The sequence below is a fragment of the Littorina saxatilis genome, linkage group LG5 (genome assembly GCF_037325665.1).
Source record: "Littorina saxatilis isolate snail1 linkage group LG5, US_GU_Lsax_2.0, whole genome shotgun sequence".
NCBI lineage: Eukaryota > Metazoa > Mollusca > Gastropoda > Littorinimorpha > Littorinidae > Littorina > Littorina saxatilis.
Window position 1 is genome coordinate 12737296 of NC_090249.1, and position 16959 is coordinate 12754254.

At 44.3% G+C, this 16959-nt stretch overlaps 1 protein-coding gene across 1 annotated transcript; it reads left to right on the plus strand.

Annotated features, from left to right (window-relative positions):
* The first annotated feature begins 560 nt into the window (after positions 1-560).
* Positions 561-16851, plus strand: LOC138965926 (uncharacterized). Its single transcript, XM_070338007.1, has 9 exons — positions 561-1120; positions 2113-4343; positions 6718-7196; positions 8408-8507; positions 9770-10055; positions 10544-10615; positions 11403-11669; positions 13374-14634; positions 15057-16851. Exons 2-9 carry the CDS (start codon positions 2752-2754, stop codon positions 15671-15673), a joined length of 4674 nt encoding a protein of 1557 aa, XP_070194108.1. The 5' UTR covers positions 561-1120; positions 2113-2751; the 3' UTR covers positions 15674-16851.
* Positions 16852-16959: the final 108 nt, after the last annotated feature.

Genomic DNA, 16959 nt, shown 5'->3' on the forward strand with positions numbered 1-16959 from the left:
CATCTTATTCTCCATCATTTTCTGATTCCAAAAACATATAAATATTTTATATTTGGATTACAAACAAGCTCTGAAAATTAAAAATATAAAAACTATTATCAAAATTAAATTGTCGAAATCAATTTAAAAACACTTTCAGCTTATTCCTTGTCGGATCCTGATTCCAAAAACATATAGATATGATATGTTTGGATTAAAAACACGCTCAGAAAGTTAAAACGAAGAGAGGTATAGAAAAGCGTGCTATCCTTCTCAGCGCAAGTACTACCCCGCTCTTCTTGTCAATTTCACTGCCTTTGCCATGAGCGGTGGACTGACGATGCTACGAGTATACGGTCTTGCTGAAAAATTGCATTGCGTTCAGTTTCATTCTGTGAGTTCGACAGCTACTTGACTAAAATGTTGTATTTTCGCCTTACGCGACTTGTTTTACTTTTTCGTCCGGTAGGCACTCGTTTTCATATGACTTATCAGTCGCTGACAAGGCTGAAAAGATAGTGTGGGTGGTTTATAATTAGCGTTTAATTCTTTATCTCATTTTGCAAAATGACGGTGTCAGCCACTCATGTGCTTCAGTTTGTGATTTGTGTGTGTGTGTCAGTGTGTACGTGCAATAGAGTAGTCTAGAGTTCTGCGGAAACTAATCTCCTGAGAGAATAACAATCATTGAAATAAATCCAAAAACAAAGAGACTGCCAACGTTCCAAAATTCAGAATAAAAAAACAAGAAAGGTAGGTTGTTGGAACGTTTGTTAGTTCTTGTTACTCATTGTTTGTCTGTGCACTTTAAAAACCGTTGGGTCGATATATTTGTGAATGTTTAACGTATTGTTTTGTCAATAACAAACGTTCCAACAACCTGCCTTTCTTGTCTTTTAATCATTGAAATGAACAAGCGATTTTCATCTAAGTGTGCGCGTTTCGCAAGGGAGGATAGTTAGATGATTATAGTTCCCCTGTACAGGGATTTCCACAGTATTCGAAGAAGAAGAAGAAGAGAGAGCAGTCTAGATTGACGGGTTCACAAACAGACATCGGCCTGCCTGGTGAATGCAGAGAGCTACTCTGGGTCTTTTTCTGTCGTCTGCTCGTCTGCTGCTCTTTGCTTCGTCAGTTACAGGTAATGGTTTTGTTAATAAACACGCAACGGCATGCGATAGGGCCAAGTTCGGTTGCAAGCGAGTCAAACTTTAGCAGTCTGTCTGGTTCGGTATAGGCTACTAACCGAGTTTAACTTTTAAAAGCGTGTAGCACTTTAATACGTGAAATGCATACATCGTTTCAAAACTAAACGACCGAGTGCAGAAGTGTCGTCGGCTGCTTTAAGAAATAACTAGGCCAGCTCTATCATTATCAAGGAACCATTGAACACTGCTGAAGTGCAACCACAGGTGGTGCAACACAGCTATCCGTGTTGAGTATCGACATCAGCAGACCATTCAGTCATGTGCTGTGAGAGATAACAGAGTAAGCTCGCGCACGGGATATAGCTCGATCAGAACTGTTGGTTTTCGATGAGCGTGTAGGTCTACAACATACAGTAATATACTGATACTGTACTTAAAAGATAAAACACTGAGCAACTGACAAATTACGCGCAGAAAAGATATGATGTTTGTGTCTTGTTTGTCTGTGTCAGTGCCCTGTCTGTGTCAGCGGTGTGTCTGTCTGCCTATCGACCTGTGTCAGTGTCTGTATGCTGGACAGAACGTGTGGAGTAGAGGGAACGCGAACGTTGCGCACATGCCTTATTGTTATTGGCCCTGCAACGTATAAATCCAGATCCAGATCCAGATTCTTACAATACAATACAAGAATTAGGCTATGCTTTATTATCTCAAAAAGGAAAATCAAATTGTGGCTGGCCACGAACACACAATAACATTAAACACATTGATTTAAGCAACTATTAAACACACACACACACACACACACACACACACACCACACACACACGCGCGCACAAACACAAACACACGCGCCCTCACATACACACATACACACATACACAAACACACACTCACACACACACACACACACACACACACACACACACACACATACACACACACACATGTTCACATTAGCTTTATGTAATGTTTTCAATTTCAGTTTGACATGTCTCTGCCACCGTAGCAAGCTTGCAAGGACTAGTACCAAGAGGTCAGCCACTCGTTTGGAACAACACATCACCGCCCGGGCAGCGAGCGGACAAATTAAGTACACGTACGTCTTGTTGACCCGTGTCTCCCCTGCAGGAAGGATTTGGAGCTTTGACAAATGGACGTTTAAAACAGAATGAAAGAAAGAAAGAAAGGCAGTAAGAACGGCAGATAGAGACTAATGTAGCCAGGCAGCCAACCCACGAACCAAGCTACCAACGTGAAACTTACCAGCAGCCTTTAAGTGATCAACCAAGCAAGCAACTACCTTACCAGCAAGCCATCCAACAAGTAACGAACCAACCCACCAACAAAGCAAGCAACCAACTTATCAGCAAGTCAGCAATCCAGTAATCAACCAACCAATCAACCAACTCAGCAACCAACTTACGAGCAAGCCAGTGATTAAGATATCAACCAGCCAACCAACCAACCAACTTACTAGCAAGCCAGCCATCAAGTAATCAACCAACCAAGCGAACAGACAGCCATCAAGCCTACGAAACATTCGTCAAAAGACGATACCAAAGACAATTCCCGGATAATACCCTTGAAGAGACCTCGTTACAAAAGACTAGGAGGACTCCAGATGGCTTCAGGCAGCGATTCTGACGACGATTGGTTCAACAAGAGTTTCGACGAATTCCAGATACCGCAGGCCCCCAGCGACTCATGGGGCGACGAAGACGATGAAAACGACGAGTCTGAAGACAAACACGCGGCAAATAAAACAGCTCATCTGCGCGCGAGCGGAGATAACTCACAGCACAAAGAGAAACCTCGCAAAAATTCGCAGGAGGGCGGGAAGAGACCGAAAGATGCAGCAAATAATTCCAGCGGGAGCGAGACATCGAGCGAAGACTCGGACAGCGATTCGGACCTGCCCAGTCGAAAAATAGTAGTGGTCATAGTAGGGTCCAGTGATGACGAAGAAGACGACGACGACTCGGCCTCCTCAAAAGGGAAGAAACGAGTAAAATACAGAATGATGGGTCCCAAAATAAGATTAAAGACAGCATCTAATGCACACATACGACTTGAAGACAGCAAGAGAGGGAAAGACACTCAACCAGAACAAGATGGACAAGACAGCAAGAATGGAAACACGGAAAGAGCACGAGAAGATGGACAAGACAGCAAGACAGGAAACACTGAAAGACCACGAAAAGATGGACAAGACAACAAGACAAGAAACACTGAAAGACCACGAGAAGATGGACAAGACAGCAAGACAGGAAACACTGAAAGACCACGAGAAGATGGACAAGACAGCAAGACGGGAAACACGGAAAGACCACGAGAAGATGGACAAGACAGCAAGACAGGAAACACTGAAAGACCACAAGAAGATGGACAAGACAGCAAGACAGGAAACACTGAAAGACCACGAGAAGATGGACAAGACAGCAAGACAGGAAACACTGAAAGACCACAAGAAGATGGACAAGACAGCAAGACAGAAAACACTGAAAGACCACGAGAAGATGGACAAGACAGCACGACAGAAAACACTGAAAGACCACGAGAAGATGGACAAGACAGCAAGACAGGAAACACTGAAAGACCACGAGAAGATGGACAAGACAGCAAGACAGGAAACACTGAAAGACCACGAGAAGATGGACAAGACAGCAAGACAGGAATCACTGAAAGACCACGAGAAGATGGACAAGACAGCAAGACAGGAAACGCTGAAAGACCACAAGAAGATGGACAAGACAGCAAGATAGGAAACACGGAACGACCACAAGAAGGTGGACAAACCAACATGACAGGAAACACGGAACGACCACAAGAAGGTGGACAAACCAACATGACAAGAAACACAGAACGACCACAAGATGACGCCCCAGACAGCAACACAGGACGACCACAACAAAACCAAAACGCACAACAACAACCAGGAGAACTGAACCGACAGAGCGGCAAGACACAACACCCCAAAACAGAAAATACGCAGCAACCTGGCGGCAAAGCACCAAACCAACAACAAACTGAGAAGAGAACACAGCAGCCAGAAGAACGTAAAGTCAAACAACCTGTGGAGGAGGCGAAACTGGAGGCAAAAGGGCATGCGGATGACACGCAGGAGGTTCAGGATGACGAGTGGTTTCACAGGACCTTGAAAGGCCTGCCCACCATGTTCAACCTGACACGCATCCACACGCTCACCACAGCCAGGTAAGCACCACTTCTATAATATTGAGGATATTAGGGCCATGTGTGGGCTGTCGGTCATTGTCGCGTAACATTTTGAAACGGGGAACACGGATTTTCAGTGGAAGGCCATCGGTCAGACACTTGTTTTATTTAGTGACGAATAGGACATTTTTGTCTTCATGGTCTGGTATGGTTAATTGTTTTATGTAGGTTGTACATTTAATAATTTATTGTTCTATTCTTTATATATATGTTCTTTTGTAAAGGGCCTAGAGCCATAGGTTAGGCACTTAAAAATGTCCAGTTATTATTATCATTATTACTTGTTTTTTAGGGACGAGAAAGCTAGTGGAAGGGAATTGGTCAGACACTTGTTTTTTAGTGACGAGGAGGCTACAGGTTTTCGAGTGCTCGCAGCAAGGAAAGCCTAGGATTTAGCGATAGAAAACAACCAGACCGAGGAGATCAGTTAGCTCCCTGGGTGTTTTGGCCAGAGTCTTGTTGCTGTTTTGGACCAATGACGCAAGTTTTCATCTACTGTTTTAGGGAATCAGTTGATTGAAAGGTATTCGCGCCTGCGAGGTTCAAGGCGACGAGGACGTCGATGACGATGATAATAACTATGATGATGACAACGACCGTCACGATGACTGTGATGATATTCCCGATAACCGTCACAAGCCTATTTTGACTTCAAGAACCCAACCCCTCATCCCCACCCCCTTGTATGACCTCAACAAATCTGAAAAAGTCTAAACAAGTCGCGTAAGGCGAAATTACTACATTTAGTCAAGCTGTCGAACTCACAGAATAAAACTGAACGCACTGTATTTTTTCACCAAGATCGCCATCTTGAACACGCGGCCAGTACCGTACGTTTAACTGGCCTTGAGACCGATCGATTCAAGGGGGGCAATCTCAGTCATCTGAAAGAGGGAAATCCAAACGCAATCCGCCTTGTTCGATTTTATGGGCTTGGACGATAGAGAAAAATAAGAAAAGCAAAAGCTGGAGTCCAGTCTGGACGAAACTGCTATCAAGAACGCAGAATTGATTTTTTCTGAGTTTTTTTTAGCCGTAAGCGCCATGTTTATCGGAGCAGGAAACTCTTCCAGAGTGAGGCCCCTTTGTTGGTTTCACTGCAGCCGCCAGCAGTTATGAGAAATTCGAAATGAGAAATGGCGCTTACGGCTAAAAAAAAAAACCTCAGAAAAAATCAATTCTGCGTTCTTGATAGCAGTTTCGTCCAGACTGGACTCCAGCTTTTGCTTTTCTTATTTTTCTCTATCGTCCAAGCCCATAAAATCGAACAAGGCGGATTGCGTTTGGATTTCCCTCTTTCAGATGACTGAGATTGCCCCCCTTGAATCGATCGGTCTCAAGGCCAGTTACACGGTACTGGCCGCGTGTTCAAGATGCAAGACCGCATACTCGTAGTTTCATCAGTCCACCGCTCGTGGCAAATGCAGTGAAATCGACAAGCCAGAATAGTGCGGTAATGGTCGCGCTGAGCGGGATAGCACGCTTTTCTGTACCTCTCTTCGTTTTAACTTTCTAATCGTGTTTTTAATCCAAACATATCATATCTATATGTTTTTGGAATCAGGAACCGACAAGGAATAAGATGAAATTGTTTTTAAATCGATTTCGGACATTTTATTTTAATCATAATTTTTATATTTTTAATTTTCAGAGCTTGTTTTTATTCTGAATATAACATATTTATGTTTTTTTGAATCAGAAAATGATGAAGAATAAGATGAACGTAATTTTGGATCATTTTATAAAAAAAATAATTTTAATTACAATTTTCAGATTTTTAATGACTAAAGTCATTAATTAATTTGTAAGCCTCCAAGCTGAAATGCAATACCAAAGTCCGGCCTTTGTCGAAAATTGCTTGGCCAAAATTTCAATCATTTTTATTGAAAAATGAGGGTGTGACAGTGCCGCCTCAACTTTTACAAAAAGCCGGATATGACGTCATCAAAGACATTTATCTAAAAAAATGGAAAAAAACCGTCTGGGGATATCATACCCAGGAACTCTCATGTAAAATTTCATAAAGATCGGTCCAGTAGTTTACTCTGAATCGCTCTACACACACACACACACACACACATACACCACGACCCTCGTCTATGTTAAAACATTTAGTCAAAACTTGACTAAATGTAAAAAGGAGGTAGTCTTTAAATGGAGAAAAGTTTAAAGAGGTTATCGTCAGAAAATGTAAAATAAACAAGTCATAATTTTTTTTAATTTTTTTTTTTAAGGGAGAGTCTTTAATTAATCGTGTTTTAAAAAAAAAGTAGAGGGAGGGGGAGGGAGTTCCACTGTACAACAGTGACGATGACATCTGCTTACATGTATGTGCTTACTCTTTTTTTGACAGGCTTCAGTCTATCCTGGAGTGGCTTATTCCAGGAGTCAACGAGATGGAGGAAATAGACAACGAATACAGCGACGTTGAAGAATACCTGGACCCAAACACAATGGTCTGTGTCAGCTTCTTGAGAAGCGACACCAAACGCTTTCAAGTTTACCTCAAGGCTTTCATCAAGTTTCCAGAAAAAGCGGAAGAGGACGATGAGCGTGTGTTCCCAATGTGGATAAGAGAAGTGCTGCGTAGACGAAGCAACTACTTTGCTAGTTTTCTAGTGGTCGTCAACTGGCTGTTAGGGCGCAGGCGCCAAGCGGAAGAGCAAGCGATGGATCTGCGCCTGAAGTATCCCCTGAGCATGGTTGCCAGGGCCAACGTGTTCTACATCCTGTGGAAGCAAGGAAAGAGAGCGGAGGCAGTCAGCGCGCTGAGTCTTCTGTCAGGAATTAGGAAGGACTTCCCTGAACTCTACAAAGATGTGTTGTGCGAAGGTTCGTTTTAACTGAGGTTTGCTGCTGTTGTTGTTGTTGTTGTTGTTGTTGTTGTTGTTGTTGTTGTTGTTAGTGGTGGTGGTTGTCGAATGTGTTTGGCAGTCGTCCTCGGGGTATTTTGAAATGTAGAATCTTGGTAAAGGGAAGTAGCAGGCTGCTGTTGGAGGATACATTCACATAACTATGGGGGACAACCCCCCCCCCCCCCCCGATAAGAGATACTACCCCAAAAAATCGAAAAACTTTTTCATCTGAATTATTTCAGATTTGTTGTACATTTACTTCATCTTCAACATGATCAGTCAACAAAGTGGTTAAAAAAAACCAAGTCGCGTAAGGCGAAATTACTACATTTAGTCAAGCTGTGGAACTCACAGAATGAAACTGAACGTAGTCCGCCGCTAGTGCAAAAGGCAGTGAAAGTGACGAGCCTGTTTGGCGCGGCAGCGGTTGCGCTGTGCTTCATAGCACGCTTTACTGTACCTCTCTTCCTTTTAACTTTCTGAGCGTGTTTTTAATCCAAACATATCATATCTATATGTTTTTGGAATCAGGAACCGACAAGAAATAAGATGAAATAGTTTTTGAATCGATTTCGGAAACTTAATTTTGATCATAATTTTTATATTTTTAATTTTCAGAGATTGTTTTTAATCCAAATATAACATATGTATATGTTTTTGGAATCAGAAAATGACGAAAAATAAGATGAAATTGTTTTTGGATTGTTTAATAAAAAAAATAATTTTAATTACAAGTTTCCGATTTTTAATGACCAAACTCACTCATTAGTTTTTAAGCCACCAAGCTGAAATGCAATACCAAACCCCGGCCTTCGTCGAAGATTGATTTGCCAAAATTGCAATCAATTTAATTTAAAAATGAGGGTGTGACAGTGCCGCCTCAACTTTTACAAAAAGTCGGATATGACGTCATCAAAGGTATTTATCGAAAAAAAGAAAAAAACGTCCGGGGATATCATACCCAGGAACTCTCATGTAAAATTTCATAAAGATCGGCCTAGTAGTTTAGTTTAAATCGCTCTACACACACACACACAGACACACACACACACACACACACACACACCACGACCCTCGTCTCGATTCCCCCCTCTATGTTAAAACATTTAGTCAAAACTTGACTAAATGTAAAAAGGTGCTCTGTCAACTACCAACCAAATATCTTATTATATTTATTTGCGTTTTCAGAGCAAGCGGAACTGGGCAGAGCGTACACAGAGCTTGGTCCGGACTTCATCCCTGACGCAATTCACGCTCTGGACTCGGTGGTGACGAAGCAGCCTAAGTGGTCAGTTACAGGCCGTGATCGTTGTAGTAGCAGCTTAGCCTTTAAAGTCCTGCGTATCTATAGACAAAACATTGGCATGATTGTGTGTTAGTTTAGTCTTATAGTCCTGCGTATCTATAGACAAAACATTGGCATGATTGTGTGTTAGTTTCGCCTTATAGCCCTGCGTATCTATAGACAAAACATTGGCGTGTATGTGTGTTAGTTTCGCCTTATAGCTCTGCGTATCTAGACACAAAACATTGGCATGACTGTGTGTTAGTTTCGCCTTATAGTCCTGCGTATTTATAGACAATACATTGGCGCATGGCGTGACTGTGAGTTAGTTTCGCCTTATAGCACTGCGTATTTACAGACAAAACATTGGCATGACTGTGTGTTAGTTTTGCCTTATAGGCATGCGTTTCCAGACAAAAAATTGGCATGATTGTGTGTTAGTTTAGCCTTATACTTATAGTCCAGTGGCTCTAGACACATAATGGTGTTGGTTGTTCAGTGCATGTGCAAGTTTGTTTTTCTGTATCATATTCGGAAACTCGCATTCTCCCAGTAAGGTCATATGTTGTACTACGTTGCAAGCCCCTGGAGCAATTTTTTGATTAGTTCTTTTGTGAACAAGAAACAATTAACAAGTGGCTCTATCCCATCTCCCCCCTTTCCCCGTCGTGATATAACCTTGAACGGTTGAAAACGACGTTAAACACCAAATAAAGAAAGAAATGTATCATATTCTTGTTTTTCCATGTCAGCTTTTCCAGTCTGTATAGGCACGTAGAATATGGTGCAGACCTTAAGAACTTCTCAGACCCTCAAAGGCTGTTGAAGGTTTTGTCAAGAACCGATGTGGTTTCGCAACTGGCTTTAAAGGGACCTTACCGTCCAAAACCTATCGTTTAATCGGCCCGGGAGTTACACCGATCGGTTACGGGGAGTAGTGCAATCACAATAAAGGAACATTTTACTTGCACAGCACAATAATTAGCGCGTGGACACAGCTACTTTGCCCGTACACAGCACTTCACACCGCACATGATGCCACATCTTCTCCTAAAGCCTGTCTGTAACTGGGCGAAGTCGACTACGCGAAGTATACTTTGCAAAACTGGCCGCACGAAGTTTTAGTACTGAGTTTTCGGTAAAAAGACTTCGCGAAGAGGACTTTGGGCTCAATTTAGGACCGCCTTTAAACTGGTCCTTCTTTCGCCAGAAAACGTTTTTTTTAAGAAATGCTCGTTTTGGAGTTTGCTCTCGCCTTGTGGCAGGTACCACTACAAATGGCTGCTGGCCATCAACCTGCATCGCTCCATCAACGCTCGCCACAACTGGAGCCACGCAGTCACGGACGCCGTCACGCCGCTACGCAGGGCCGTCACCATGCTGGTGGAAATCATGGTCGACCCAGAGGCCGGAGTGAACACAGTCGCAGCGGCCTCGGAGCTAGGCGACATCCTTAACAGTTGCGACAGGAATGAGGAGTTTGCCACGGCGGCTCAGCCGGCCACTGAAGCTGGTCTGGACGCTGCTAAGTGCTTTGACATCGTCATGGAGGTGGGTGGGCGAGTCTGGGTGGGGGGGGGGGGGTTGTTTGCTTGCTGGGGTCGGGGAGGGGGGGGGGGGTGCGGTTGGTGGGAGGGTTTGGAGAAGGGTATGTGTGTCTGTGCCAGTGAGGGAGAGAGAGAGTGTGTGTGTGTGTGTGTGTGTGTGTGTGTGTGTGTGTGTGCGCGCAATGTTGGGGATGGTGTGGGTGTGCGTTGGTAGGGATAGGGTGGGGTGTGAGTAAATGTGCATGTGTGTTTGTGAGTCCTATGTCCGTTTATAAGCGTGTGTGTGTGTGTGTGTGGAGGGGGGGACATATGTCTGTCGGTCAGTTGGTATGTCGGTTTGCCTGTCTATGTATGTGGGTGTGTGTCGGACAGACAGACAAACAGACTCAAATAAGAACATAGTTATTCTGTTTTGATCCATAATGTACGTACAGAAATAGTTATGGGGTCAGATGGTGATCTATGATGAATAATGTGCGATTTGTGGTTTAGGTGGAGGATACGGGTGGCTCCATGCTGGTACGGGCAGGCAAATACTACAGGATGCACGGGAAGCTCTTTAAGGTGACTTGCATTATATAAAGCTAATTGTTATTACATGTAGAAGTGGTAGTATTTAGTTGTAGGATCGGCTTTGTACATGTGCACGTTAAAGAAATCAAGTTCACAGCAAAAGCCGCAGGGTTTGGTAACATTAATACAAGCATGCAGGAACAAGAAGAGAGAAACAATTGTTAGCGCCGTACTGTATGGCAGCTCGCTTTCCCAAGTGAGAAAGCAGCCTGAATTTCCACGAGGTTAACCTCACAGAACTATATGAAATCTTATCTTGTCTTATCTTATCTTACCCTTACCTTATCTCATCCTTATCGTATCTTAGCTTAGCTGAGCTTATCCTTATCTTATCTTATCTTATCTTAAACTGCCCTATTGTCCTCTGAGCCTGGCAAGTATCGTACATTACCCATATAAACTGATTAACAAAGGGACGTAAGAGCTCTAAATGCGTACAACATGTGTAATAGATTAGGTGAGAGTTATTCGGAACTATTCTCCTGGCAGCTGAGAGAATAACTCTCGCTTACACTCATGTCGTATGCATTTAGAGCGCTTACTTCCCTTTGTGTATCAGATCTCCAAACAGCGCTCTGCCTCATGTGTTCAAGATTCTTACATAAAGGCGGTTCTTAATTGAGCCCGAAGTCGACTTCGCGAAGACTACGTATAATCTTTTTACCGAAATCTCAGTGCTAAAGCTCCGTGCGACCAGCTTCGCGAAGTATACTTCGCATGGTCGACTTGGCCCAGTTAAGGTCAGACTTTACCCATAGTCCTTTTCTCCCATTGCTAGTCGGAGAGGGCGCTGAAGAGAGCTGTGGCGGTTCAGGACTCGCCCAAGGTCAACCACCAGCTGGGCCTCACGCTGAAAAAGCTGGCGGCCGCGGAGCAGCGCAAGGCCTGGGAGAGTGTCAGGAGAAATCCGGCAGCGGCCCAGAGGTTCCAGATGAGGTTCGTGCAAGACAGGAGATCTTGGGACAGGCCCGGAGTGGGCAATATTTCGCGTTCCAGAAGGCTCTGCATTGACTCCAAGATGGCGGAGCTGCAAATGACGATGAAGGTGAAGGCCGTAGTGCAATGGACCCTACCCTCTCGTTCCTTTTAAGAATTCTGATTCAAGACTTTAAAGGCATATGTACGCGCTCCCGTGTTTACAAAGTGTAGTTTACCCATAATCGATGTCAAACGCACCATAAGACCATGTAATGACGATATGTCGCCATGCGCGGACCGTATACATGCATTACAGCTTGTTTTAGAGTCTCAAAAACTTTGGATGTAAACAAAGACGCGGAGTTATTTCCCTTGCGTCAACGCTACCTCTGTTGGCAAATCTATAAATAGGACGATCCAGATCAAAATGAAAATTAACATATCTCAACATTGAAGGGGTCCTAGACCACAATATTTTGCAGGGAACTTAATTTAGCATGTCTCCAGCTGTTGGTAAAGCAATTAGCGTGTATAGTCATCGAGTACATATGGCTTTAAGATACCTCAGTTTTAGACTGTCCCCTTTTACGATCTACCTCCCCTTGAAAACTTTCACACTTTTTTTTTTAGACCACCCAACCTTCCCCGATTTAAGACTCCCCCTCCCTCCAGTTCAAAACTTCCATACTTACCATGATGTAAGACTTCCCGGCCTCCCAGATCCCGCTTCTCAGATGTTCTGCTCATAATGTCTGTATATTTACCTCCTTTTGAAGATTGATTTTTTTTCTCTCAGGGTTTTGTTGTTGCGATTTTAACAGAAGGGTTCCACTGTATGCCATTTTATTTTACGCCAACCATGATATTACCATTAGGGGTAATGTTGTATGTGCTTGTATCGCGTGGTACTGTGTTAGCTTTTGGTCCAGTGTTTACCCTAATTATATTGTTACTGTGTCATCTTTCACGGCTATAGAATGCACGTTTATTTACGACCGTCATTATGAACATTCGTGTAATTTGCAATTGACTTCGATCACTTAAAATAGGGTTTATAATACCCGTTCAGTTCCGACATTTTACCGGTTGAAGTGGAAACGAAACTAAATCGACAACCGGATGAGAGTTCGTTAGATAACAAACTAAAAATAATAAACAAGAAAGAATAGTGTTTGGAAATGTTGAATGTTTGACAAAACAAAATATGCACCAGTACGTCGATATTATGATCTTTTTGGCGGACAAACCTAAACATAATGAGAAAAATAAATGAACAAGATATAGCTCAGCTCTAATATTAGCATTTGCTTAAGTTCGCTGCTTTGTAATTCTTTTATTATTGCTTCCTCGTGATAACCTTCAATCAGAATTTTTAAAATTCTGTTTATGAACCAGTGCGACCGCTACCGACCTTTAATAACCTTTTAGTACACTCTTTCACTGCAATGTATGTTCCTTATATGGCCAAACGCATCATTTTAATATCCATATAAGGTAAAAAGGTGGTATAAATAGAGATTACACAATGTCCTTTTTTTTTTACTCACATTTGGAATCCCGAGAGACTTTCTTGGGGGCGAGGCTTGTAATCTCTGTCTTCTAATTTCCATATAAGGTAAAAGGTAGTATAAATAGAGATTATACAATGTTCTATTTTTAATTCACATTTGGACTCCCCGCGAGAGACTTTCTGGGGGTCGAGGCTTGTAATCTCTATGTCTTCTAATTTCCATATAAGGTAAAAGGTGGTATAAATAGAGATTACACAATGTTCTATTTTTAACTCACATTTGGACTCCCCCTTGTAACCTCTATGTCTTCTAACTCCCAGGTGACAAGCAGACAGCGCTTCTCGCGGGACGACAAGTACGTGAAGGAAACCATGAAGCACTTCAACAAGACGCTGGTGCTGAGTCACGGAGACAACTCCGAGGCGTCCTACGACCTGGGGCTCATGTACCGCGCGCTGGGCGAGTACAGGGACGCCCTCAACCAGTTTCTCACCATGGCGGATGTGGGGAATCCCTCCCCAATGAACGTGGTGCGAGCCTTCGAGATGGCGGGGCTGGTGAAGCTGGACCAGTGCCAGGGCCAAGACAGCGAGGCCAGGGCCAGAGAGCTGCAGGAGGAAGGGAGGGGGTTGCTCAGCATGGCCGTGCTCGTCCAGTGTCGACTGGTCATGCACTTTCGCCACCACCAGCCGCACAACAGCCCGGGGATCTGGCGCGACCTGCACGCGCTGGGTCGCTACCTGCGGCTGGAACAAGACGACGATGGCGTCTGTCGCGACGACTCGCCGACCGAGCTGTGGCTGCTGAGGCTCCTGCGTGTCTACGCCGACATCATCCCTGTCCTCAGTTCCCTGCAGCAGCTGTCGCCGCAAGACGCCTCAAACCCTGGAGCCATAAGGGAGAGGCTGCTCAAGTACATCCGTGATCAGCGCTACGGTGCTGCCGTCATCTTCTGCAATCTGCTGCAGCTCACGGACAGCGGTCATCGCTTATGTCAGCGTGACCTGGTCACCAGGGTGCACCAGCTGGGTGCCCGGATGAGGCTGCTGAACGACGTGGCAGAGGGCAGTGTTGGGAGCTCGTTTAACGCCAACATCGCCAGGCGATTCTTCCTGTGGACTTTTGAAGATCTGCGCCACCCTTGGGATCAGACACTCAAAGTGTCTGGAGAAAAACACGGGGAAGCTACTGGTTCCCTGTCTTCAGCCGACGATGCACAAGAAGAAAACGACCACGATGCTTCTCTTTCATCGTCTGAAGAAGGAGACCAAGCCTCGGGCGCACTGTCTTCAGACCACGAGGAAGAGGACCACAATGACTTCGACGACCACCAAGAACCTCTCAATGACAACTTCAGTGACGACACGTCGGACGAGCTCTCGGACTTCCACGTTCAGCTCCTGCACGACCCACGTGACCCTGACGCGGCACGCGCAGCGCAGGACCTGAAGCCTGTACTGGAGGGGAGGTACGGACTGAGGACACAGCTGACCGAAGAAGGCCCTGGTGCAATCATGCAGAAAGCCACCTTGGAGGCCATGGAGCATGCCCGTGTCGTGCTGTTTGTTGTAGGCGGGACAGGTCAGTAGACTTTGATCTGTCTTTTCTTGCTTTCTGTTTGCTTACATTTAGATTCATTCCTTGAACTGTTGCTCACATGTGTGTTGGAGGAAGGTTAGATTTCATCACTTGGTTGTAGAGAAATGCAAGTTAAATGTGCTCCGGTGTTCTTACTTCGTATTATGTTATGTTTTGGTTGTTGTCATATGTTGTTTAGTTGTTTAAGAGTAGATGAACCATGTCTTTTCCATCCATTGTTGAATTGACAATAAATTATCTTATGTCTTATGTTTTTAAAAAGAAGTATATACACTTTAATCATGTCTTTTCGCTTGTGTTTCACCTTAATATTCCGGTTCGGGACGAATTCAACTTAGTTATAGCACTGGTGTGATTGCTTCCGTTGATTCTATTTTGATATGTTGATCTCTCATGTTTTGCAGACGTTTCGGAGGAGCTGGAGAGCTACGCTGAAGCAGCCACCAGAAGGTTCCGTATTTCTCCTCCAGCTGACGATGCCACAACCAGCACTGACCCTCCGCCTGCAGTCCCTGACCCGAAGAAGCCGCCTGGAGGAACTCTGCTCACCGAGATGGTATCTGGGAAGTCAATTAAACTTAAGTCCGCGCCGCTGACTCTGACCGGTTATTTGAAGGCCGCGAAAGATAAATCCAAAGGCAAGGCTGTCGGCGTACGGACGACACAAACAAGCGAATCGTCGACGAATGTGAACCATGACCTTGACCTGCTGACCTTGAACTCAGCCAGTCCTGCGACCTCAGCAGCTTCCACGAAGAAATGTCCAATCGAAGCTACCGACAAATCCGAACGCCCAGTCACGGAGACACAGAAGACACCCAGAGCCAGTTCGTCGTCGCGTGTGTTGACCCTGACCTTGGACAGCAGTGCGACCTTGCCGCGACCTCTGCGGAATCTTCCGTCGTTTCCATGGTCACCAGAAGTGGCGCTGGCGTGTCGACAGGAAGCGTGCCGTAAAGCCTGGGTGGATGCGGTTTGCAGCTTCTTCTCTTTCCTTGTGGGTACTGGCACGAAGTTCTGAAGAACTGTTGGCAGACTTTGTGGTAAACGCGAAACCACAAATGTGAATACTGCTTCTCCCCCGTGTTTTGTTTGAGTTAGATGGTTAATGAGTGTATATAGCCCCACAATCAAATGAATAAGTTTTTAAACGCCTTGAAGTGCCATAAACCATATATATGTCCGACTACTGAGCCAATATCCGAATAAGAATATCGTCCACAACCATTAATTTATTAGAACAGAAGAAGACAGGTGATGGCTCTGTGGGTAAAAGTCCTGAATCCGCGATCGCGTGTGAATGGCATGGTACCTGCCATGTGAGGCCCCTTTCGATAAGCGGACATCTCCTGTGAAAGGACACCTATTCGTATGTCCCCTTGTCTATTACTTCGACCAAAAAACACCTGTCGTGAAAGGCCAACAGTATTGCATGGACACTCTGGCTTGTCCCAAGGGTGTCGGTCCTGTCATCACAGGTGCCATCAGCTGTATAAATAAAAGAAAAACAGAATGACAATTATGCAGACTTGTACCACTCATACCCATTCCTGACGTTGCCTCAATCTATTTTCTAATGTTTTTGGAGTAATCTTCGGCCTTATAAGGTGCAGAAAAATGTGTCTAGACCGCCCACCCAAGAGACCGCCCCAGAAATGGTTGCTTTAGACATGTGGAAAGGTGAATTATATAGAAGAGACACATGGGATTCTTCAGAGTGGGCGTTTTGGACAGGTGGTCGCTTTTGAGAGGTGGACGCAATGACAGGTTCGACTACAACATCATTCTCGTTTGAACGATCACGTACACTAACACAGATCTACTCATATAGGTCTTTTTTTTCATTTAAAAAATGTAAGCCTTAACAGACTACTCTTGTCATATCAGCTTTCACTGGTTTCTTTACTTTCTCCAAACCCCACACCACCATCCATTCAACTTCCCAACCCAAGATGTGCGCACCCAGACATACGTGATCCGTGTCCATCGTGCTTAATTGTACACTTAATCAATGAATTCATGGATATACCCATTCATTTTGAAGGGAAATAGAATTGTTCTTCGTTGTGACATTACTTACCATTATTTTTCGTTATTTCTGGGCTAAGAAACCCATTGATTTGTAGCTCGAGTTTTTTGTTGTTGTAATTAGCTAAATGAAGAGCCAAAGTAATTAGTAATTAAATCAGCGTGATGCGACCTTTTTCGTACTTTTTTCACTTGTGTGTGTGTGTGTGTGTATGTGTGTGCGCGCGTGCAAATGCCTATGTGTGTGCGGGCGTGCGTGCAGGTGTGTGTGTCCTTGTG

Bases quoted from the DNA above. Each gene is read 5' to 3' on its own strand.
- LOC138965926 (XM_070338007.1), top strand. From the start codon at position 2,752: ATGGCTTCAGGCAGCGATTCTGACGACGATTGGTTCAACAAGAGTTTC. The intron at 4,344-6,717 runs GTAAGCACCACT...TTTTTTTGACAG, and splicing joins CACACGCTCACCACAGCCAG to GCTTCAGTCTATCCTGGAGT. The intron at 14,635-15,056 runs GTCAGTAGACTT...CATGTTTTGCAG, and splicing joins GTTTGTTGTAGGCGGGACAG to ACGTTTCGGAGGAGCTGGAG.